The sequence below is a fragment of the Saccostrea echinata genome, unplaced genomic scaffold (genome assembly GCF_033153115.1).
Source record: "Saccostrea echinata isolate AGI-Se365-2 ecotype Australia unplaced genomic scaffold, CSIRO_AGI_Sech_v1 ptg000022l, whole genome shotgun sequence".
Taxonomy (NCBI): Eukaryota; Metazoa; Mollusca; class Bivalvia; order Ostreida; family Ostreidae; genus Saccostrea; species Saccostrea echinata.
The window spans coordinates 13,418,742-13,444,559 of NW_026889771.1; the positions used below are offsets into that span (position 1 = coordinate 13,418,742).

The following is a 25,818-nucleotide window of genomic DNA, read 5'->3' on the forward strand; positions in this document are numbered from 1 at the left end:
ATATATAAATTACTATAGTGAACATAGATACTATATGCTTGTGCCCCTCAATAAAAACGTCTGATGACCTTTTTTTTCTGCTTCTCATGAAATTTTTGGTCGTGCCTCCTCAACTGTCAACTGAAAATGTATGGCTGTGCCCCCCCCCCCCCCCAAACTGAATTTTCTTCCTACGGGCCTGCACATATCAGCAATATAAATACAGCTCTACTCTTTTTATAAACCACAAAAACCATTATGTGCAATGAAATCGAAAGTAGGAATTTTACACTATAGTTACCTATGCTAAAAACGAATATTTGCTCAAGTTTAATTATTTTGTACATTTACATAAAAAATAATCATATACTTTTCGCAGATTTCTATCTTTACAAATTCCTCGCAGTTAAGATATTTGGGAGAGAAATATTAGAATATTTTGCAAGAGAAGAGGGGGGGGGGGGGGGGTCTAGCAAATATCGATAAATTTATAATAATGAACAGGGCTGATTTATTTTCTGCTTTGGCCTTAAATTAGTGATTTTTAACAGGTTTATCTTTCTTAAGAATATTTTTTTGGAAATGTATTCCCTATTATTCCAAAGAAACTCACATTTAGGGCGACAATGAGTTCCGTTTACTTAATAAACCATTCTGATAAGTTGCGACACCCCTTTTCAATTAATCTATGTTTCTGTTTCGAAAACGACGTTCAAATTATTGTTACAAATGAATAAATGGATTAGAAACAAGTCCTTCCAACTTTTTACTTCCTCCCTTTTCCAAATCATTTAGAACTTTTATATGTTAAAATACTCGCAAGTTCAGGATCTAAGAATTTCGTATTAAAAGTCTATTTCCAGTTAAACAATTTTTTTTGCAATTACTTCTATCCAGTTATTGAATTACATTGTAGTTCTTCAGTTTAGAAACATTCGTTTTAAGATCATTTCAGGTATCTTGTTTTTTTTTCTGACTGCCCTCTTCCCCACTTTGAAAAACAAACTTCGTGCCTGGACGCGCATTCCAAAGATCAGCTAATATTTGCAGGCGTGTAGGAAAAAGTCAAGAAAACTAAGTTGGACAGGCTATCGTCATTTGAAGCAAGTCGTATGTTTTTTTTTAATGATGTTCAATACTCAATACTTACAAGTAATGCACAAAAATGTGTTCAAGGGATAGAAATACAACGTTCCTTCTTAAAAATTATATTAGCATAGGTACCAGGTGGAGTGAAAACTTTCCGAGACAGTAACACAGATTATTTTACTGTACATGTATCTATAAATTTCAATCAGTTATACACGCCGTTGCCATCAAGACTGCGATGTGAAATCAATTTCCAACTGTTATTAATTGTCTTAAATTAATTACGAAGTTTATTAGTAAGATAATAAATTTCTATCCCAATTAATACTAGTTTTAATTCAAAGTCACATATGTAAAATCGCTCAAGGTAATTTTTCCGACCTACGACGTTACATTTCAAAAAATGACGTTCTACTAGCATTTTTCTTTTAAAACACCGTCATACTTCAAACTCTCTTTTTCAAAAAATATAATCGACATCGAAAAAAGAAAAACGGCAAAGAAAAGCTAAAAGTCTACACTATCAATTGAAAGAACCCCGTTACTTTTTGAGACAGGGCCATTTTTGATGGTTCGTGGCTCTTGCTCTTTTGTGGATTGCCATTGTATGTCTAAAATGCACTTTGAGTTTGCTGTGATGAATTTTGTGACCGTGTACTTGGCACAAATTAGTCCCACACATCCCACGCAGAAAATTGTATGTCTACAGTATTGATAAATAAATCTCTTCCATATGACTGAGGAATGCGGAATTGCAAATTGTAGATTATTGACTGACATAACTAATGAAATGGAAAATTCAATTTTTGCAGTTATGAGAATACCAATGAAGATAAAGAATGTAGCATTTGAAGATCTGGGAAGTGAAAGTGCTGTTTTTATGTTGGAGGGTTTTGATGCTTTCTTTGTGGATCTTGATGATGGACAAGGGTAATGTTATAAGGATACATGTATTCCTAAAAATTTAAGCCAATTGGTATATATACAGGCACCCAGGTTGCTTGATTGTAATGACATATTGTGTAACTTTCCAGTCAAATCCATTTACTGTAAATCACTTTTTATTCGCGAGAACTTTATTTACTCGTAATTATGCGACAAGGTCTGCTGGCAAAATTTTCATTCTAGTGTACATTTGTTTTCTTAAAGATTATATGGAGCAATAACTAAAATTCTTGAAAATTAAATCTTGTCAATAAAGAGTAAATGACAATCCCCGTAGATAAAGTGTCACGAAAATTTGGTGATCTGCAATACTTTGTAGATCACCATCATCAAAAAACTTGCTTTTTGTGTCATGGCCTACCAAACTATGCACATTCAAACCAATGTAAAATGTAATGATATTTAAATTCCTCAGAAGATATGTCTATTCTTGGACTTTTGAGAATAAGATATCCTCTTGGCTGTACTGTGTACCAATTCTAAATATGGGGTTGCTGATAGGGGTAGATGAGCTAGTTCAGTTATAGATTGTAAATTTCATTCACGTGATGGTTGAACAGTGTTCTCCCTAAGAACCGGCTACCAGCCAAATTGACCACTTCAGTTGATAAAAATACCGCTTTGAAATAAAAAAAAATCAAAATTTAATTGTTGTAAGATCCACAGCGATTTGTCATAAACTTCAACCCAAGTCTGTTACAATTGATCTCTAACCCTTTACTTTGAAATAAAGGGAAAACACTGGTTGAATTTGCAGAATAGGGGGAAATATTATATACTTTGCTATAATTTCTCTATCACCTAAAAGTATTTTCCTTGAGCAGACTTCATTTGTCCGAGATCGGCATATGCCAAATTGTCCCGGTCATATGACCAGAGTAAAACTGCCAACTGGCAAATGAAGTAAACCGGCGAAAAACTAGAAATGTTTATTCTCAGTAATGATCAATTAATGTAGAGCTATCACTTTGCATTGCGGCCTAGTGGAAAAAAGTTGAATTTAAAATAAAATCATTAACCTCATGAAGATTTTTTTTTTACAAAATAACAGTAGATTTTAAAGATATGAGCCAGTGAACTTTTGTTTAATAAATGCAAACAATGAAAGAACACTCTGATTTGTTAAAAAGTATGAACAATTTAACAACTCCTTTTATCTTCCCCGCCATATCTCTGAAACCAGCTATTAAATTCCTGGCCAGTCGGTTCAAACCCGTGAGATCGGCATACATTGCAAACCTACCCTAACGAATTGAGGCATGAAGTCAGGTTACTGAAGGTCAGTTGGCTCATTCAGTGTGTGCTGGTTTGACAAATGAAGTCCTTCCCTCATTAAACAACTGTTGGCAGGCTAAAAAGCAGTACTTTCATAAATTATTTATCTGTGTAAACATGTCTGTCTTTGTAAAAATACATAAAAGAAAAGCTAAAATAAAATAAATTAGTGTTTGATAAGACACACTTTGGTGTCCAAAAATGTTATAAAATATTTTGTTTGAACTTTAAGAACAACAAAATAAATATGATTTCATAGGTTTCCTCTTTTACTGCCTTATAGTAAGTCCTTGATGTTTATGAATAGAATGGTAAAGAATGCCTTCGTTTTCTGAATTTACAGTGTTCTGTACATTGACAACTCGGAGCTGAAAACTATGCGTCCTTTCATCATGATTGGAAGAATTGCCAGGTTTCTAAAGGACCACCCTCATGTTGATGTGGAATGTGAGAGAGCCATTTCCTTCCTTCTGGGTATGTTGACTGTACTGTAGTATTGTATTTCTCTGTGGATCCATTTTCATTGATTGTTGGCCATTTTGTCCATTAAATACATGTAAATATCTTTTTTCTTCACATGATGAATAAAACAATTACATGTACATATGTAGTATTATATAAATAGTTACACGTTTTTGAGGGTAACAGTTGAAATTGACACCCCAAGGAAAGTCATTGTCAACCGACGCGTCAGCGGAGGTTGACAATGGTTTTCCGAGGGGTGTCAATTTCAACTGTTACCCTCAAAAACGTGCACTATTTATTTTATTATACTGAATGTCTTTTTGATTTCGGATGTCATAAAAAAATTCGGAGATCTTCGTTAAGGTCACGCTTAGAAAGCTTTCAAACTCCCCGCTTCTATTTTTCTCAATAAGAAAGCTTCGGAAAAGATTTACCAACCTCTTTATTGTTTGTTTGCTACTCAAAAAGTCCTTTATCATCTAAAGTTTGTACTCGCAAGGATGTTTCGTCTGTCGTTTGTTGTTTTCAAGTAAGCTACATCGGACGCAAGCTTATATTGACGTCGTTTATTCGGCTTCTTTCAAACGCACAACCGACGTTTTGAGAATTCTACGGTGAACCGTACGTGCATGATTTGAACGCATGTGATATTTTCGTAATGTTACCCGTTGTCAAGTGTGTTGCTAACGCAGAGGGTAACATTACGGATTGTTAAATGCGTCTAAACCAATCAGATTTTAGTATTTAACATGAAAGTATAATAAAAGGAAATATACAAGTCCAGTACCTTTGAAGATGATACCTTGATTTTTATCTATTCTTATTTTCCAGAGGAAAAGCTGAAGACAGTTGGCATTAAGAAAAAAAGTATGTATCTATGCATTCCTTTTGATCTTGTCTTCATTTCAATCATTCTATATTGTTAGAATCCAATTAACAGAAGAATTTAACCAACTCTGGTTTTCAAAGAATATTTATATGTATATGTAGTTCATACTTTTATTTATCTACTAATTCTTATGTTTTAGTCTACTAATTCTTTCATTTATATTCATTTGTTGGTCATTATTTTCAACAGTGTTGATTTTTTCCTGATATTGTTGTAGCTGAATCATATTTGAGTCAATGGAGTCTTCAATGTGTAAAAATATATATGAATCATGGTGATATCCATAGATTACTTTGTTCAATGAATAAATATTGACATGTTTATATTTTTTTTTGAATGAGTACATACATGTATGAAAATTTGGTATAATTTTTATTATATTGGAATTCAGGTCAACTGTATGAGAACAATTATACCACCCCAAAAAATTGAAAATTATTGTATGCCATTCAGTTCAAGACTGGTGCTCTCTGTTATTTGGTGTAGTCAAATTGATTGTTTCATTTTAACATTCTTATTTACCTGTAAATGTACAACTAATATTATATAAAATCACCTTGCTTTATGCCTTATTTAAAACCATTTTATGCTCCCCAAACTTTTAAAAAATTTTAGGTAACCACATCAGAAAGATGACGTTTAATTTCTGATATAAATACTTGAAGGGAATATGACATATTTAGTGCCAATGATAAAATTATGCAGTGATATATGATAATCGTAATGATGCCATGACAAGTAAGTATGCTGCTGCTGTCGTGTTGGGTAGTGAGTTTATATTTGGCCATAAAGAGGCTAATTTCTCATTAGACTAAATGAAATTGTATCCTGTCACTCATCTACACTATTGAAAAGTTTCCACCTATCATTATGATGTCATAAGCACATGTTTGCTTGACATATATTGAAAATGACATTTGGAGACACCCTGGCAAAAATTATCCAGACTGGATTTTTATTTAACATTTGTTTTGTGTGAGTGTGTTTTTAACAAAGATAAAGCATGGAAAGCATTTCTTTTGTCAGGAAGTAAATAGGCTTAGTGACTGCGCCCAAAGTTTAGGTTAATGTTTTCAAAGTACCAGTAATCCACTCCTAGAACTACATGTACCTGGTCCAGTAGTCAGAGAAGTGAGAAGACAGCCCCCACTTGATGGGCCTTGTGTTTGAAGAGAAGAAGAGCTTTGACATTTTCTTGTGTTTTGATCTTGCACATACCCCATCAGTTTCTTGCAGATGAATTTGGAAGTCCTGTTTGTAAATCTGATAAACATAGTGGTTTTCCTTTGAGGCAGACACCTTGTGCTGCAGAAGAACAAATTTGTTCCTAATACAGAAGAATACAGAGGAGGCAAAATTTAAACCTGCTGAGCATGTTAATTTTTTGTCTTTAAAGAGTATTTTTTACTTGCATGTGTTTCTTATTCCATATTTAGCATAATTTTCAATTTAATCTGTAACAATCCAAAAGCGGTTGCAAAAATCATTGATTGTACATGTATGTGCCATTGTATGAGAGGAGTTGAATGCTGTATTGAATGAAAGAGAAAGTTCAGAATAAGATATGTAGATCATTCATGCATCAGTCAGATATTTCTGGTGAAAAATTCAATACTTTATTACATGTACATGGTTGAAGCGAAATGCATGATACACTATAAGACACTATTGAAACCCGTAAAACATGGAACTATTTCAAATGGTGGTATCATCACTGGGTCCTCTATCCTTCAATGGGTGATTAAGCAATGCCTACTACTGGTACATGCTTCCAAAGAGAGACTGACATTGTTCCTGTCTCAGCTGAACATCATTTGATAGCCCTGATGTGTGATTCCTGGCTATCATGATGTATATAATCAGTCTACAAAAAGCTTCTGAAAAATAATACTTTGTATGCTAATTATTTTTTTTTATTATATGTAAACTGTGCAGTTGTAAGGCACATGGATGCTCTCTTCACATTCCAAACCTGCTGAGGTGTTTAAATCTGTGTTCTCACTACTTTGGAAGTTTCTCTACAAGGAGTAGCCTCTGAATCAACTGCTTCAGATTGTCACTGGCTGCCAGCAATATCCCAAGGAAAAAACAAAGGTCCTTCATGGCTTAACAGTGGATAGACCTCAACTGTTCAAATTATTAGGCTCCTGCTTGAGAGATTCAGATATGGAACCCAAAGGACATCACAGATAATGCAAACATTAGGTTTGTTAGTGTCTGTCTACAGAAATATATCGGGTTCATCAAACTCATAGATGGCTAGGCGAAGCCCCCTGCAACACAAATAAAAGAAGAGTAATTAACCATGCCATTATTTAAAGAAGGACCAAATAGGCCTAAGGACAAAGAGTGCTATAGCAAACCATAGCTTTCTGGAGTTACCTCTTTCACCTATGCCTAAGTGGCTATTCTACATAAACTTTTGTTCAGGGCCATTATGAAGCATTGGATCAGGACTGATAAGCAGAGTACCACCAAGTAGGAGATAGTAAAGTTGTGAAACCAGATCTGTAAAGCAACTCTACTCTTGCAATGGCAAACTGTGTTGGAGTAGCAGAGTGTGGACAAATCTATGATGATGAGGTGCTTTGTGTTTGTGTACACATACACCATCACCAGGTACAAACCATTTCAGTCAGAAATACAGCATAAAGCACCTCATCTCAGTGCAAGAGCCATTCCAAAACATATTTTAAGATCAACCATCATTAATGTTGGCTTAGTCTACGCAAAACCTTGAAGCATTTACCAAAATCACTTTGAATTCGATTTTTTCCCCTCATGGACTCCAGCCAAAACAAATCCATAGACCGCTTAAAATCAGTGCTCCCTTATCACATGATTTAGGTGAAATTTTCTGAATGGTTATATTTACAGTTGAACAATATATCAGACATCTAATTAAATATCTTGAAAATCATGGATAAATCAAAGCAAGTTGGAAGTTCCAGTCACCTTTTGTTAGGTATTTTAACCCAGACAAATCTCAAGAAATCGTCAGATATCTTGAAGTTTTATCTCAACCCCATGAAGTTCGAGATGACAAGGTTTGACTGTATATGTAGTATGGGGTATATATCCTCGAACAATCTTACATGTACAGTTATCCTGGCAACTGCAACCTGACAACACAATGCTAGAAATTGTGAAAAATGAAAGAAAAAGAGCATGAAGAACAAAGAGAAATAATTTATACTCATTTACCAGAAGATTGCAAGAAGGTTACCACGGGTTGACAGGATAGAGACAAAGGCAGGAACAGTTGGGTAACCAAAATTGAGAATTCAAAAAGTGGAAAGATGAACCATAAGTATGGAATGCCATTACCTGACCGCATAAGCTGATGATTTAACATGAATCGGAGAGAAGTACACCTGTGATAAAAAGAGCATAATCATCTGGTAAAATTGTTTTAAAACAACTTCCATAGTGAGTTTATTTCTTGATGAATTTTTATGGAACATCCTATACTTTTTTTCTATTGGGGGGGGGGGGGGATGGAGGTATTTCCAGTCAAACTTTGTATCAACAGTAGATTTTGATTTCATTTAGCTTGCAATTACACCTGAGTATTGCATGGAAGCCAAAATATTGAGAATACAAAAGCTGGGAGCATTTCATTCCCAATTGAGTCCCCTCTTTGGAAATATTTACCAACTCATTCCAGAATCTCCAACTCACGTCAAAGCAGAAAACCCAGGCTGTATTATAAAGAAGTCGGATAACTCCAAAGATTTGATTTCTATCGACTAATAAAATACAAAAGACTGTAAAAATCAAATTTTTGTGGATAGCACTGTTCCAAAGGACAAAGCTCTAAGTTGACCTTAAGGATGGATTCTTGTCAGCATTTTACGTCGTCAATGGGTCTCCATAAATTATGCAAGTCGTAAAATGCAAAATTCATATTTAATTATACTGAAGGAAAAACTATTAATTAATTTGTCAGTTTAAGTAATGTTGAATCTATTTCTTTTGAAATTAATAAATTTTTCGTATTATTTTCTTTGATTTGCGACAATCGCCATAATATTCGCAGTTCGGTAGCGAATGTCAACATGTCCAGATCATTTTCCGTAGAAAACCCCGAGAGGGTTGTTTTACAAACTGTGAACATTATCGAAGCATTGCAGAAGCCCAGGTACAGTTATGACAAATTAAATCATAGTTATTTATGCCCGGAGCATTCCGATCAACCAAAAGGGAAGCTTGAACTTGTAGGTCACAAACATGTGCAACAGCTGTGCAAGATTGCAGATCCACGTTGCCTCGTCTGATGTCATGTCGTGTGCAGTGAGCATGTAAGTTAGTTATATATGTCTGAAGATTTTTATAATTTTGAAATTGAATTCAATTGCATGCTGGTTTGTATTGATTTATGGGAATTCGCACGGAAATTATAGATGTTATCAATATTTCGTCTGCTTATTCCCGTGACTTGTCAACATTTGAAGAGGATATATTTCGTGTGTTCGTCAGGGTTATGAATAATAATTCACAAAAATAACATTTTTTATATATGATTACAACAAATTTTATATTTTTAACTAGCCTACTTCAAGACACAACAATCATCAAGTTATTAGAAAAGTAAGGTGTTCCGCTTCGGTACAAAAACTTGATATATTGTATGTGGAAATATCAATAATATTGAAACACACAATTGTCTAATAAATAGAGCAAAATGAAACATTATTGTTAAAAAACTATTTATATTATTGGTTTTTTTCTTACTTTTCTGTACTTTTAGGATAAAAAATGTCTATTTATTTATATCCAATACACTATAATATAAGACATGTGGTAGAATCTATTAAAATATATTCATTCATTTAAATCAATAAATGAAATACAGATGAGATAAGTTGTTTAATCTTATAATTAATTTCCATTAATTTAAAAAAATAGTCTAAGGGATGTTCATGTCTAATTCTTAGGAGAAAAACAACCCTACTTTACCCTAGACTAGAAAAAAGACTGGAGGTCAGAATGCAGGATGATTGAGCATGGAGTGCTGGCAGATGGACTATTGAGGTACATGTATAAGAAATATGGACACAACTTTATCTAATTATCAAGTAATGCAGCATCTGTGCTGCTATGTAAAATATTTTACTTTTTTTTAAATTATAGGTCAACAAAAAATTTGGACTTTCACCAGGTGGACACATGTTCAGCAAGAAATTCTCACATCAAATGAATGATGGCTGTCTGTGGAAAAGAGATTTTCTCAGAATATATCATGTCAGAAGCAGGAATTACATATTCATCTGATCAAAGAAATGTTTTTGTAGAAATGTGGAAGTCAATGCATGTTATCAAAGTCACTGCTGCTTGTTGCATGATTCCATTCTTTTTTTTCAGAAACTTTCAGTCAAAAATAGTTTTATTCATAATTATATAATGTTAAATTATTTGATTCCCAAGTACCCAATACAGTGCACGCTTTGTAGAATGTGATTACTTTACAAAATCTTTGATTCAGATTTGAAATCCTACTCCCAGAGTGAATTTTTCAAGCATTATCTTTCATTAGATTACAATGTGAAGATTTACATGTACTGGCATTACAACAACTTGTAAATGATATATACCTAGCTCTATGTATTCAGTTGCTTTACATTTTCAAATACAGTTAAAATCTTAAAATACAGTTCTGGAATGCATAAAAATGTGCCTGCTTTAGATCATTTAGTTAAAGGGTGATTTTAAGCAAGAGCATGCCAAACAAAATTGCTGGTAGTGGCCGGGTTAAAATTTAGATTTTTACAAATGAACTACATATACAAGTACTTGCAGTAGAAACCCTCAAGAGGTAATTTTTAATTCAATTTCAATACAAGTTATTGACTCTGATCAATAAATGTTTGTGCTACAAATTCTCAAAAAGAAATTTCATCCTTGAATAAGTATTTTGAATCTAAATGTGAAATTAAGTTTGATAGCTGCATGCATATTATTGTTACAAAGTTCAAGGATGTCATTTTCAGGCAAAGATGTCAAAGGGCATTTGATTGTCATAGATGGCTTTTTTGTTATCTTAAAACTCCAGCAAATTTTACGCAATATATGATCACATTGAGGAGTTATATTTATTGGTGCTGAACAAACTATATACTTATAAATGTGTGTAGGTATTTATTGTGCCTCGCTTTCGCGAAAGAGAGGGGACATTAAATCTCATTCGTCTGTTAGTCTGTCTGTCACAAAAACTTTAACCTTGGCCATAACTTTTGAGTGAGAAGAGATTGGGCTTTTGTATTTCACATGTACATTACCTGTAACAAGACCTTTCCAAATATACTGTGAATTTTGACCCCATGGCCTTGAAGTTTGACCTACTTTTCAAAAAAATTAAGATTACCTTAAATTGGTCATAACTTTTAAATGAGAAAAGATAGGACTTTCATATTATGCCTGTTCATTACCTGTGACAAGACCTTTCAAAATTATACTATGACTTTTGACCCCATGACCTTGACCTTGAAGTTTGACCTACTTTTCAAAAAATTAACATTTCTTTAATTTGGTCATTAAATTTAAATGAGAAAAGATAGGGCTTTCATATTAAATATGAACATTACCTGTAAGAATACCTTTCCAAATGTACTATGATTTTTGACCCCATGACCATTACCTTGAAGTTTGATCTACTTTTCAAAATTTTTATCTTTGCTTATAACTTTTGATTTAGAATAGTTAGGGCTTTCATATTTGACATGTGCATTAGTAGTGACAAAGTGTTTCCGAGCATGCTATAATTTTTGACCCCTTTACCTTGACTTTCATGTTTGACCTAAATTTCAAAAAAAATTATATTTGGTGATTACTTTTGAATGACATATGATAGGGTGTTCTTATTTGACAAGTGCATTACCTGTGTCAAAATGTTTCTGAATATGCTATGATATTTGACCCCATGACCTTGACCTTCCAGTTTGACCTAATTTTCAGACATTTCATCAGTTTGCTAACTTTTGAAGGAGCAAAGATAAGGCATTCATATTTGACAAGTGCATTACCTGTGACAAGCATTTCCAGATGTACTATGATTTTTAATCCCATGACCTTGACCTTGAAGTTTGACCTAATTTTTAAAAAGTTTATCATTGCTAATAACGTTTGATTGAGAGAAGATATGGTATTTACATTTGACATGTGCATTACCTGTTTCAAGACCTTTCTGATTGTATACTCTGGTTCCTGATATTTTTTTTTACATGTGCATCACTTGTGAGAAGATCTTTTGGATTTTATTATGATATTTGACCTCATGACCTTGATCTTGAAGTTTGATGTAGTTTTGAGAAGCTATAGTCTTTGCCATAGCTGTTATTAATTCAGTAATTTATGTCTTTTTGTATGATGCACAGATAAGACAGGACAAACAAACAAGACAGTTACAATATGCCATAAATAATGGCATCCCGTCCACTAAGACATTGAAAGTGGGGGACCACAATTCTTTGAATTTGCTCATTGTTTTCAAAACTCAGTCTACAAATGTAAAATATCCAATAATAACATAATACTAGGGACCTATATGTATATAACTACATATACATGTATAGGCATGTATATTAGTCCATCTGATATTCATATATTAAGCATTGAATGGCATGTTCACTATACATGTATACTGATTTCATGTTTATGTCATAAATAATGTATTGAAATCTTTTCTAGTCTGTGAAAATTTTTTGTATGATTTTTCTCATAACTTTTTGGAAGGTTTATTATTTATTCCTGGTTATATTGAAGGTTAAGTTGCTTTGAATTAGTCCTGTGCATGTGAAGAATGTATGTGATAATTTTTCTGTAATTGCCACCAGAAAATTGATGTATTTTATAAAATTGTCAAACATAACATTCATAAGAATAAAATGACAGAGGAAATTCGAAATGAATATTTTGAATATTATTAGTGTAAATTACCATAAAAAAAGAATGTATAACTGGTAGAAATGAATGTATTTATGTCACAATTACACCAAATTGATATATTTTTGGGGATTAAAAATCTTTCTTATAGACATTAAAAACACTCTGTAAATTGAAGATTTCAGAAAGTGTAGAGCAAATTCGGGCTAATTTTTTTCGATAATTTGCCTGATTACTATATCCTTTTTACCTTGTAAATTAATCTTGAACCTTTGAATATTCATCAGACAAAAATCTAAATATTTGACATTATATGGTCAATTGTAAAAATTGAGATGAAATTTCATGTGAATTCATGAAAACTGAGAATTTTGAAAAAATATCGAGGAAATTCGGATTAAATGTATTTATTGAATATAAAGGATTTCACGTTATCTTTTCACCAGCTCATTTCATATGAATTGGTCATCAAAAATTAGTAACAACTTTAATTTTATGGTGAAAGATATTTTTTCATTCAGCAAAATTTATTCATATGCATAAATTTCAAAACTTCTCTGTGTAAAAGTACTATTTTTAGGACTGACTTTCAAATGACCTTGACTGAAAATCAAGGCCGATGACACCAAAGTTTTTGGATGTTAAAATAGTGTAAACAGTCTGAATATTGAGTATTCAGAAAATCAAGATTCTGCCATTATAAGAAATATGAGAAGAATCCATCCTTAACAGGTTTTTTAGTGAAATTTTGCAGTAGATTTGGAAAGAATAAATAAATTCCTCATAAATTCCTGTGTTGTGATCTAAAAGTTGCCAGTATTGAAGTAAAGACTAAATAACTGTGAGCTTAACAATGTGATGGACCAGACCAGGATTTTAACCTGGGATTCCTGAATTCTTAGACAGGTGCCCACCCAGATGAGCCATCTGGTCATTGGCGAGCCAATCTTCAAGACTTCCACAGAAGTAAGAAAAACCCATGATCACAAAGATTGCTCACATCAAAGGAACACCTCAGTGCACAGTTGGCTCCTATGGCAACCGTCTTCCCATGATCTAACTTTTTAACTTGCAATTGAAGAGAGTTTAATATCCATTGAAAACAAGGTTGCATGGTTGCTGATGTAAGAAGATATTCAATACTTTATGAAGATTACTATCATATAGATGCAAGAGATGTGATGCAGTGAATTTTCTGTTAGCCATTGGATATTAAGCTGTGGAGAGACATTTACCATTAGGGAGAATGCAAGTAAACAGACCCTTCCTCATCCAAAGACACAATAGAAATATTGAGGGAAACAACAGATATATTTCAAACATCTTGCCTTAGGATGACAGTTTGACACTTGCATTAAACCACAAACCTAATAATTAAGGAAGACAATGGTTGACAGTAAATCATGTGACACAGTTTAAAGAAGTTTCAAATGAGATTTTATGAAGAGGTGCCTGAACACTATGTAAATGTGTTTATTGCTTGGAGAAGGATTTTACTTAATTAGTTCCCAAGATGCTTATATTTTTTTTTTAATTTACTGTCATTGTATGCTCATTATTGCACTCAAGTTTTTTGATTTATTAAGGTCATGTGAGTGAGGTAGATTTTGGATACTGTTGGAAGGATGACTTTTGGACCCACAAGTGCTGATTTTTTTTTTTTTTTTTTTTTGGTTATATGCCAGAGGATGATTCTAGACTAATCAATATAGATATAAAACATATTATGATTTTCTATGACTTTTATGTTCTGTAATACCAAGATGTGTGAAAATTTATTACATAGAAACACAATTATTTTTCAGATCAAATTCCTAAGAGAGGTTTGCTGTATATCCGTGGGGTTCCGAACCATGTATCCGAGGAAAAACTAGCAAAATCTCTCAAAGCCATTGAGGCTATAATACCTAAAAATCTCATGGATAAACGAATAGGGTAAGTTTATCAGATAATGGAGAAGATTGCTGGCTTCAGGACATTTCTAATGGTAAGTAAATCAGGAACTACAAGAAATGGGGTCATTGGAGAGTTTACTTGGCCAGAAAGAGAATATCTGCCTGGTTCTGGTGGACCAATGCAGATGATTGAGATCCATAAAAAGAGCATACCTTAATCATCATACAGAGAGTCCTTTTAACCATTACCATGACCTTGAGAGCTGATGGGATTCTGGGGTCTTCACCTGCCAGAAGTGCTATGATAAAAAGATTGCAAGAAGGTCAACCAGCCTGCCGTTCTTCAAAATGAATAAATTTACCTTGTTAGAATCTCTTTGCATAATATTCAAAATGACTTTTTCATACACAGCATGCATGCATTGATAGCCACTTGTATATGTTGTGTCTGGCCCTTCTGTCTGTCAGTATTTTATATTTTATTTGATACGACAGCTTTAAATGAATTGAATATTTCATCACATTTAGAAGGGCTTTTTTGAAAAAATATCCTTGGAACTTAAAAACTTAATAGTGTAGAATTTACGGTAATTTCCAGGAAAGAAAAAACAGAGTACTGTGTATTTTGTTCATCATCTCAAGAAATTTGTAGTATAATAATTGGTTTATCTTAAATGAAACCTTATAATGTTTCCTTTGCACCCATTTAAGTGACAAAATGGGAAAGGACAAAATGTAGCAGACCATTACTGAATTCAGATATAGGCCCCATAAACAATGGAACAATTTAGTTCTTTGGGAACATAAAAAAAAAATGGCATCTGCCTGACAGTGTGTCATTTCTCCATGTTTATGAACACTGTGAAAATGAATGTCCTGGATCTCTTCCCTTTTCTTGCATGCTAACCAAATTCAATTGGATTGAACAAAACATGACATAGTACAGAGATTTGAACCTTGACTGAGATGTTTACCAAATGTACCACCAGAAAGACAGGAAGCAGATATATCCAGACGAGTCTAACCCAGGCCATATGGACTCGAGATGTGCACTACCAAGTGAGCTATGTGGGCTCAAGTGAACAAACTTGCCTCACCACCACATTCCTCCCTCCTTTGTAGCCACCAACACAAGGTCATCCTGTCAATTCCCAGAGTCCTTGTCTCAGCACCAAAAATATCCAAAAGTAATAGAAGGTTGGAAATGCTATGAACTTGACCAGGGTTCAACTGAGTGAACTCCAAACAGGTATATACTACCAGATAGGCTATATGGGCATCACTGATGAACCTGTGTGACCAAAGATCTATCTGAACCACCAGAGATTAAATCATTCATGTTATATATTGCTGTTGCCTTATTTGTCCAAATTCCAATCCAAAAGTTACCGTATATGGAAATTTGATTATTCTCATCACATCTTCATCATACAGACATTTGGAATTACAAATATAACAGGTTATTGAACTTTTGGACCATGAATTGAGTGAGTTTTGGAATGTTGAGGTATGAAAAAAAAACTTCCATCTTACATTTAGTAGACAGCATCGATAATTTGGTTTTGGAGATAGCTTTTATGAATTACATGTACCAACACATCTTAGTAACCCTTACAATGTGCATATATACTCCGCATACCCTCCTGTAGAATTCACTTTTATTATTAGCAAATTCGTTCATTTGAACTTCCTCATTGCCAACATTTGTTGCATAAAGTATACCATTTAAACAATTCAGAATCCGGTTATTTTAGGAAAGTATTCCCTTATTTGGAACAGAATTTTATTAAAAAGAGTAATGATGAATACAATGTACTTGTTCACTTTCATTCTTATTACCAATATCATAAGAATGAATTTTGAAGCTTCAAACTTCACGTTTAGTCATAAAAGTAAGAAAAATGTTCAGGCGGATGAAACTTTTCTGGAAAAAACTGCAAATTTTAAAACAGGCTTCTGATTTTGTTTATGATTTGTAAACATTACATAGGGTTCTATCATGTGCAGTCAAGTTTAAACAAAACCATACTTCAAAAAGTAACATGAATCAAATAGATGTAACAATATTCACTGTTAATACCATCATGAGTAAACAACCTATGATGTCACCTACAGTAAGATTGTGAGCAATAGGAATGCTACAAGCATTAAAAGATGGGCATGTGCAAAGCACAATATCTAAACTTATGACAAGATACAGACAGCAGTTCAGTAAATGACAGATCCAGGTCAGGACTCCCAAAAAAGACAAGAAAAACTCGTTTGTAATTTTGCCCTTAAGATGTAGAGTACTCAGCAGTATGCTCCAGAGTAAGATGAGAAATGGAACAGGATTAATTGTCTGTGACCAAACAGTAAGGAAATGTTTGCATGTTAGTGATCTGCATTCTAACTAGGCGACCAGTGAGGGAACTTCTTGCCCAACATGACATGGAACCAAGCCAACGAGACCCCTGTATGCTTTCTTTGTGGTGGAATGATGACCTAAATGACTGAGTACATGTAAACCACTGTCCTGGAGAAGGTTTTCTAGATGCTTTGGTCAGAGAGCATGATTGCAGTGGCAGGGGGCTATGCAAAGTTGTGTGGCAGAATTTCTGCAAATAGAACTCAACTTTATGTGATTTTCAAAACAGAAATTTGACTTCCCAACAGTGTGTGGATGAAGTTATGAGCACATTGTTCTTTCCTTCCTTCCAAGACTTTGAGGAAACACTAAAGGCTGGTAAATTCCCTGATCTACACCCTATTGAACATATCTGGGGTGAACCTGAAAGACTGTACAAAATCATCCCCCAAATCACCATTATCTGTACTTTGAGATCTTGTTCAAGAGTGGAATAAAATTCCTCAATCTACCATTGGAACATGTTCAAAGCACTATGTAGTGATGTAATCAGGCACAGATCCAGGATTTTGTGTTAGAGGGGGCACTATTCAGGTTCAATGGAGTCCCTAAAGCTAGCGGTTAAGAACTGTCCAATATGAGCCTGTGGGTGAACCCCGTGTAAGCTCATGAGAATCAGTGGTTAGAAACATGTTTTTTGGCTCAAAAACAACTGTAATTTTACCTGTTTTGCATCACTGAATGACATTGAAAACTATATCTAATACGTTTTGGGTTGTTTTAGAGGAGGCATGCACCTTGAGCGCCCCTGACTGGAGCCCCCCCCCCACCTGAATCTGTACCTGGTAATGCACATTGGGATATATGCGCTACTAAAGTGACATGTCATTGTTATTGCGCTATGCTACTTTTAAAATTTACCCTTTGTGCATTTGACTCAATGTTGATGTAAAAAGGTGCTTTTGATTGATGTTTTCTCTGTACATATTCATCAGTTAGTATTTTAGCTTACTAAACTATACCTTTTTGTTGTTGATTTATTCATCATGTTAAATATTAATTATTCATCATGTTATACATGTATATTAAATGATTGTAAGCTTTTTTGGAGTGGTATGCTAGGGATATGTCAAAATGACTCAGCAATCCTGACTAATTACTTAAATTTTAATATTTCAAGCACTTTCATACCTCAAAGTTTGTCTCACCATGTTGGAGGTAATGAAGTTAGCGAATTGTATCGCTGCAAAGCAAAATCTTGAAAGCATGATAAAATTTACAAAACAGGTACAGTTAATAAGAGCCAATGTTCAAAACTATGAGGGGTACACCTACAATTGTACTGCATTGATCAAATTGTTTGTGTCTCATAATTCATTAATATCATATTTTTATGTTTTTGTCTCTTACTTTTTATTTAGAGGGGAGTGGGGACTTTGAAAAATGAGTATTATTTATGGTTAACCTGTTCCATGAGAATTGAATAAGTTTTAACTTAACCTGTAATACTGTATGTGTACATAAATTGGCGTATTCAAAATTTAGCGCAGTCACTGGATATGGAGTTGTTGGCATAATCATGAATTAGCGCTACACATGTCCATGCTGTGTATTGTTTATATATGAGATTTATTAGTGGTATTCATAAATTAGCGCATCGTTGTCTGCGCAAAAGCCACTAAAATATGAAGCCCACTTTTTTAAGTACACATACAGTATCTTCTGTTCAGATTAAATTCATATAAAGTCATCAATTATAAATTTAAGAATCTGATATAGCTTTACACACAAATGCATTGTCATCCAAGGTATACAAAGTAACCTCTGTTGTAGGTTTGCCATGGTGATCTATGAAACAACAGAAGAAGTGAAGAAGTTCTTGGCCACACTGAAGATCTTTGATAAAACTTGCATCAGCTACCAGGAAATGATTAAAAAGCAAAAAGGTAAGGCTCAGAAGAGCAAATGAATGAGATATTCTGAAATCTGTAGTAAAAAATTATAAGTTCGTGAAAATCAAAATGATGTTTAATGGCATGGCTTTCATTATTGGAAAGATGGCTTTTCTAGAGAATATTATGTCAAAAAATTCAGCCTCATAGATTCATTCTGGGACTAGGTCAGTATTGTACACAGAATTCTAGTATTATCAACCAGTCTCATATTAAATGTCATTGGGTTTGATGGTTTTATTTGAATGGTAGCTCTTGTGCTTGTTGCTAGTAAACTTCATCTGACAAACTCTGTTGTCCTTTGACCCCATATTTTATGCAATTGATTTCATTGTTAATGCTGCTGTAGCTTTTGTCCTGGTTTTTTATGTAATTTTCCTGCCGTAGACTTTGAAAATAAAGAAAGTCATCATTATTTTTTAAAAATCAAAATTTTATCTTTAATTTCCTTTGTTACAGGATTGTCGAAGCTACTTCAACAACACCCCGAGGCAAAGGAGGCTCTATTGGATGGGGATACTCAGTTACAGCTGCATAAACGCCAGGCAAATGCCAGAAAGAAGCTGATGGAGTTGCAGGAACAGATCATGAAGAAGAACAAAGAGAAAATCAAGAAAACCAAAAATAAAAAGCTACAGAGGCAGAGAGAGAAACAGAAAGAGATGGAACTAAGAAAACTAATGGAGAGGGCAAAGAAAATCATGGAGGAGGAAAATATAGACCAAAATTTTGGAGACGTCACAGTATTTGCAGAGAACCAGGGCAAAGGCAGATCAATGGAGGAACATGAAAAGTTGAGGAGCCCTCTGAAGAATTCAGAGCAGAGATTAACAGCCATTCCTACTAGAGTTGTTCCAATTGAGGGCAATGTAAGAGATGCAGAGTACAACAGACTGAGGAGAGAGGTCCTTGAGGAATTGAAGGAGGATATTAGCAATGGTAAATTCAGGGATCAGAAACACTTGGAAAATACTATAAACAGGAGAATTGACTCCAAGCGAGCTGCAGAAGCAAGGCCAAGGATGTGGGGAAGTGGAGTGGCTATGTCACAAACACAGACATCGCAGCATGGAGTTCCAGGTGGAGAGTATACTATGAATCAATTTAAAGAGGACTTCAGAAAAAACAGAGTCCCAGTACAAGGGGTTCCACCACCAGATTCTAGGTTACCAGAAAGTATTAAGATAATGATACCAGTACCAGAAGGTTCTCTCCCAATGCATAGAATGCCAGGCCCAACACAACTGATGCCAGTTACTAATCAAAGTGGACCTGCCCCAGTTCAGATGATGCCTAGACCAATGGCTCCTGGGATACCTGTGATCTCCAGCCAGATGCCTATCAGTAATATTCCTGGTGGTCCAACTATGACATCTGTACAGCAACTGAATCCACTTTCACAGGCACCACAAGCTGGGGTTCAGAACTTACAAAGTCAGATGCCTATTATACCAGTTAGTGGTTATCTTCAGTCAAATATAGCAATGCCTGTGTCATCAACAGTTACACAACAGGTTCCAATTCTGCCAGGAGCCTTACGTGTGTGTCCAACAGTACCAGGTTCTGTTCCTGCAAGAGTTGCTTTGCAACCACAAGGCCAATTGCAAAGACCACCAACAGGAATTCCAGTGTCTATTACTGCACCAGGAGTTCCAATGGTTCAGACAAAACCAGGACTTATCGGATACCCTGGTTCAATTCCACGTGGTTCAGTACCACCTGTTCCTTATTCTCATGGTGCTCCCCCTGGACATATTCCACTTAGTAAACCTCCTGGAACAGTTCCTAGAGCACCAGTTCCAAGGGTACCTGTCCCAGTTGTAGCTCCTACAACTCCTGCAGTCATACAATCTCAACCAATTATATACAAACCACCAACTTCTGAAACTCCTGCCAATGATTCTAGTAATATGAGGAAGAAGCCAGATGATAACACACTGAATCAAAATAGTATGCAGCATGGAAAGCCAACGAATGATGATAAAAGATCAGATGCACAGTCCAAGTCTAAAGGGAGGGACAATGCACCTTCTATTAAGATTAATGTTGGGAGTCAGTTCTCCAAGAAGTCAATGGAGGTACTAAATAAGCGAAAGAATGAAGACATAGATGGTGTACCAATGGATGATGGAGTGCCAGCTAAAAAGTCTAGAACAGAGGAAGAGGGTCCAAAATCAATTTTGAAAAAAGCAGAGCCCAAGGGCAAGATTGACATGTTTGAATCTGCAGACAAAAATCCAAAGAGCACTCCTGCAGACTCACAGTATAAGAGGCAGGGAAATCTCATCAGTGTTCCAATCCAGAAAGGGAATGTGCAGCAGAAGACACAAGAAAAATCTACTGGACAGCAGGAGATTGGCACCAAAATCCAGGTGCTACAAAATAGGATAGCTCAAAAACTCCCAGCACCTGCACCTCAGAAATCAGCAGAACCTCCGCAAGAGGATCTTTCTGAGGGGAATGTTTCCCCTCAAACCCTCTCTTACTTAAAGACTCATCAAGTGAGACAGCAGAGGACCTCATTTTCCTCAAGTGAATCTGAGGATGAGTCGTCCGATTTCATACAGAGGCTGAAGGGACCTGAGGGGCTAATGTCATTGATGGATGTGGATGTGTCAGGAGCTAAGTCTAACAGCAGTGGGATCCAGGAAACACTGAGGAAGTGGGACTACCTGGCAGAGAAGCAGAAGATTCAGAGAGAGAAAGAAAAACTAGCTAGGAAAGGTACGGTAATGTCTTGTCAGTTTACTTGAGGTGGCTGTGTCAAGTGTACTTGAAATGGTCTGTTTTACATATCTTCTATATTTTAAATAGTTATGGATTTTTTTTCCAGAGGCTAAACTTAAGAAAATGATGGAAAAAGCACCCATTCTTGTATGTACTATTTTATTGTTTGACCTTTCAACCTGATTTAGTAGCATTGGTGGAGAAATATAAAACCATGTATTTATAATACTGTATACAGGGTTATTTTCGCCCCATCTTATTTTTGCCCATTCGCACTTGCAAACAAATTTGCCCCATTTTAAATTCTCTTAGTTTTGTTGTGTTCTTTGAATTTGCCCCATTTTAAATTTGCCCACCTGTAACTAGGGCGAAAGGGATGAAAATAAAACGGGGGCGAAAATTTCTCTGTATACAGCATCACATGCACTTTCTTCTTTTCATTGTATTCTCGCATTTCATTGGACAGATGCAGGAGTATGAAGAAAATGAGAAGAAGAGGTAAGAACCAATCTCTGAGATAAGAACCAAATGACAAGACTTTACAATTCTATGTTGTTATTGGCATCGTAAACAAGGATAAGTACCAATATGTGTCAACTTCCATTTGTCTTTGTTTATTTAGACAAGAGAAGAAGAAAGTCCATGAAAATGACCCTTTGATAAAACTCCTACAATCTGCTCTTGAAGCAGCTCAGCAAAAAGCAAACATGAAGTAAGTGCATAGACATTCTATTACTTTCAATTTAGCAGTCTCAGTATAATATTTGAACTTGAATATTAATTCTTAAATGATTTATTTGAAAATTTAGTTTTGTTGTTTTGAACAAGTATGCTGTCTGAGCTTATACAGTAGTCCTTGAAGGGAGGGGGGAGCATATTGGAGCATATTCAGTCCATATGTCATTCAGTAGGTCGGTCTTGAGGAGTATATTTGGAGGAAGGTTACATTATCAAAGGTCAAGGTCAAATGGGACATATCAAGATACTGAATGCTCAATATTTTGAAAACCCTTTGCTTGATAGACATCAAACTAGGTACACTGGTCCCCCAAAAGGAGTAGATGACCCCTATTGTTTTGAGGACACAAGGATAAAGGTAAAAGGGTCTAACTACTCAAGACATGGGAAGATGTTGTCTGCTCAATATCTTCAGAACCCTTTGTTTGACAGAGATGAATTGGTCCCCATATGGAGTACATGACCCAGGGCTCGACATCATAACTTTTTTTCCTACTTGTCCATTCGGACAAGTGACCAAGACATTTACTTGTCCGAACTTCATCTTCACTTGTCCAAAATATCTAATACTGTGAACTGGAAAACTAAAATAAAGTCCATTACACATGACATGTGCTTGATTGATTCGTGATGTTATTGATAAATACAACAAACACATAAAACGAAATTTTATCTACTGGGGTAGTCTTTCTGGTCTGACAACAACATAAATGTCCACAAGTGAACCAAACTTCGTTAAGTTCGTAAGTTCGATGCCTTTTCAGTAGTATGCAATTAGTGAACTTCGATCCCGATCGAATGTGAACTCAATTAATAGCGATCGCTATCGGGATCGAAGTCCGGTTTTTATGTACACCTTCCGTCTTGAAACTACCGATTAACTTTCAACAGTCGTTTTTTTAAATTATTTAGAGACTCCTTTATATTAAAATGCACTTGTCCAATCGGACAAGTGCCTAGGAATATTCACTTGTCCGTAATTTTTTTTCACTGGTACCGGACAAGCGGACAAGCGTTAATGTCGAGCCCTGTGACCCCTATTTATTTTAAAGTTACAAGGTCAAGGGTCAAACTGAACATAAGAAGGTATTGAGCACTCAATATCCAAAGAATCATTTGCTTGGCAGACTCAAACGTCTTCTAAAAAAGAGATATCCTCTGATGATTTTGAGGTCACAAGGTCAAAGTTCAAGGGTCAAACTTGACATATGCTCAGTATCTGCATAACAGGTTCTGCATAACAGGTTGCTTTCTTGACAGACATCAGACTTGGTACACTGGTTTTTCTAATAGAAGTAAATTACCCCTTATGATATCAAGGTCTGATAGAGATCTTCTGACAAGTAGATGACCCATTTTTTCAGTATCCTTACAGACATTCTGAAATTAAAATCCTTTTTATACCCCCCGCAAAGGAAGTTTAGGGGGGGTATATTGGAATCAGCATGTCCGTCTGTCTGTCCGTCTGTCTGTAGATGAGATTTTGTGCGGACCATTTCTTGGAAACTGTTGGAAGGATTTGTCTGAAAATTTGTACACTTATTATTCACCATATGAAGGTGTGCACCTGGTATTTTCATTATGATTGGATAATTATTTTGCATTTTACAGGTGTTTTTTTCATTTTTATTATGTGGTTTTGTCTGGATCTGTTCCCAGAGACTATTGCATAGATTTGTATGAAAATTTGTACACTTATTATTTACCATATGAAGATGTGCACCTGGTATTTTCAACATTATTTGATAATTTTTCTGCATTTTACAGGTGTTTTTTTTAAATTTAATTTATTGACTTAGTCATTTCGGGTTCATGTCTAAGGTTTGAGACATAGAATCTAGAGCATCTGTACAAAAATGTGAACTACAACTTAAAACTACTCATTAGAACTAAAAAAAAAACACAAAGTATTAAAAACAGTTTTTACATTACACAGCAGATAGTGTAAATCCATTTGTCCCTTGGGAGTAATGAGTGGACATGCATCCAGTTAAAGATTAATTAATGAGTTCAGTGTGGGAAGCTGTTAGGGCATCTCTGATCAAGCAGTTCTTATCTATTTCTCAGGGGAATTGGGCAGAAAGAAATAAAGATCTCTGTTGTCTAAGTCTCTTAATTGTAATTTATGTCTGTCAAAATACATAGTTACTAAAACCAGCCTTTTATTTTTAAAATGAGTTTGATATAAAGGTATTAAAATCAATTTGATTTTCTATAATTAATTATGATATTTTTTTTTTCAACAATCAATTTGCAGAGTGTCATGTCTCACAAAGATGGCAGATAGTTGCAAACTATTTTTTCAATGTAATAAAAAACACTGTAATTATTAGTATTGATGTTTTATTAGGTGCACCTTAGTTTCATTCATTAAACAAAGTGCCCCACCACAGCATGATACATCCATCAAATATTGTTAAATTATCATAAACAGTTTAGATTCAATTGTTCCAATGACATCTTAGCGAGACAAGGCAGTCTGCAATTTGTTGTAAAGATATAAAAATTCTAATTAAAAATGTACAATAAATAATTAGTTTAAATTATATTATACAATATCATATAAGTTTTAGTTATTATATACAATATCAAATTAGTTTTAATTACATCAAATTTATCTTGAAAGTAAGACTAGGCAACAAGAACAATTCAATACAACACAAGCAATTAATTAAGAGACTGATTCCTTTTGCCCAATTCCCAAGAGATGTAGATAACACCTGCTTGATCAGAGATGCTCTACCAGTTATCTCCTCACACTAAACTCATTAATTTCTCTCTAATTTGACATGCAATTTTCTGCTATCAAAATTTTCCTTGACCAGTGCCTGATCATTACACCCATGGGAGAGGTGGAATTTTTGTTGTTACAGATTGCTGTAAAGAACATAATGAAAAAAATAAGACTAGTATTTTCTTGATTTAAATTTTTTTAATAAAGATACTGCAATACTCTGACATCTTTTGGGATTGTGTAATTTAAAAGTTAAAAGACATATTTTTTTGATTCTAAGTCTAATGGTTTTCTAGTTATGATTTTTCCATATTTGGCCATAGCGTCTTTATTAAAGGTCAGAGCGACCTGGTTTTAATGTGCGACACACCTTCTACCTTAGATGTATCAGCTGACAAAGTTTGATAATTCTAGGCCTAATAGTATTAAAGTTATGAGCCGGACATGAAAAAGCTAACGGACGGACGAACATGAACGCTATAACATAATATGTCCCGTCGTAAGACGGGACGTTTAAAAATATATAATGAGTAATTAAATTTTCACTGTAAATGTTTAAGGAAATTGTGAACACCTCTCACATCTAGAAAACATTAGTGATTTGGTACTTTCTCTGAAAAAACCAGTGGGGGGTATTTGTCCCTTTTGGACATTCTAGTTATTATTGCCACACTGGGGGCATATATGTTTCTAAATCTTGTTAAATGTCCTTTTAGGCGCTCCCCCTCACCAGCCACTGACCATGAGGAGGAGGACATGTCTGTGTCTGAGGATGATGAGGATTCTACCACGGGAGGAGAATTCATCATAGATTATGGTCACAAGTCACTATCAGGACAGAAAGGTAACCAGTTTCAACATGTTGTAAATCTATCAAAAACAGTTACAGTGAACATGATTAT

At 34.7% G+C, this 25,818-nt stretch overlaps 2 protein-coding genes and 1 long non-coding RNA gene across 3 annotated transcripts in view; 2 read left to right on the top strand and 1 right to left on the bottom strand.

The window, feature by feature from the left end:
* Positions 1-1,529, bottom strand: part of LOC133190446 (charged multivesicular body protein 5-like) — a 445,151-nt gene extending 443,622 nt beyond the window's left edge. Inside the window, exon 1 of the mRNA XM_061326092.1 lies at positions 1,514-1,529. The gene's annotated coding sequence lies outside the window, so the exon portion shown is untranslated. The remainder of the gene's footprint in view (positions 1-1,513) is intronic.
* LOC133190731 (uncharacterized) overlaps positions 1-25,818 on the top strand; it is a 38,623-nt gene that overhangs the window by 9,175 nt on the left and 3,630 nt on the right. Inside the window, exons 5-14 of the mRNA XM_061326418.1 lie at positions 1,881-1,998; positions 3,632-3,762; positions 4,585-4,620; positions 14,329-14,458; positions 18,599-18,711; positions 19,177-21,441; positions 21,551-21,591; positions 21,911-21,942; positions 22,067-22,156; positions 25,633-25,760. Coding sequence (XP_061182402.1) covers positions 1,881-1,998; positions 3,632-3,762; positions 4,585-4,620; positions 14,329-14,458; positions 18,599-18,711; positions 19,177-21,441; positions 21,551-21,591; positions 21,911-21,942; positions 22,067-22,156; positions 25,633-25,760 — 3,084 coding nt within the window. The remainder of the gene's footprint in view (positions 1-1,880; positions 1,999-3,631; positions 3,763-4,584; positions 4,621-14,328; positions 14,459-18,598; positions 18,712-19,176; positions 21,442-21,550; positions 21,592-21,910; positions 21,943-22,066; positions 22,157-25,632; positions 25,761-25,818) is intronic.
* On the top strand, positions 8,868-9,962 carry LOC133190943 (uncharacterized). The gene is made up of 3 exons (XR_009721636.1): positions 8,868-8,943; positions 9,580-9,676; positions 9,776-9,962. It is a non-coding gene; the product is annotated as an uncharacterized LOC133190943 (long non-coding RNA).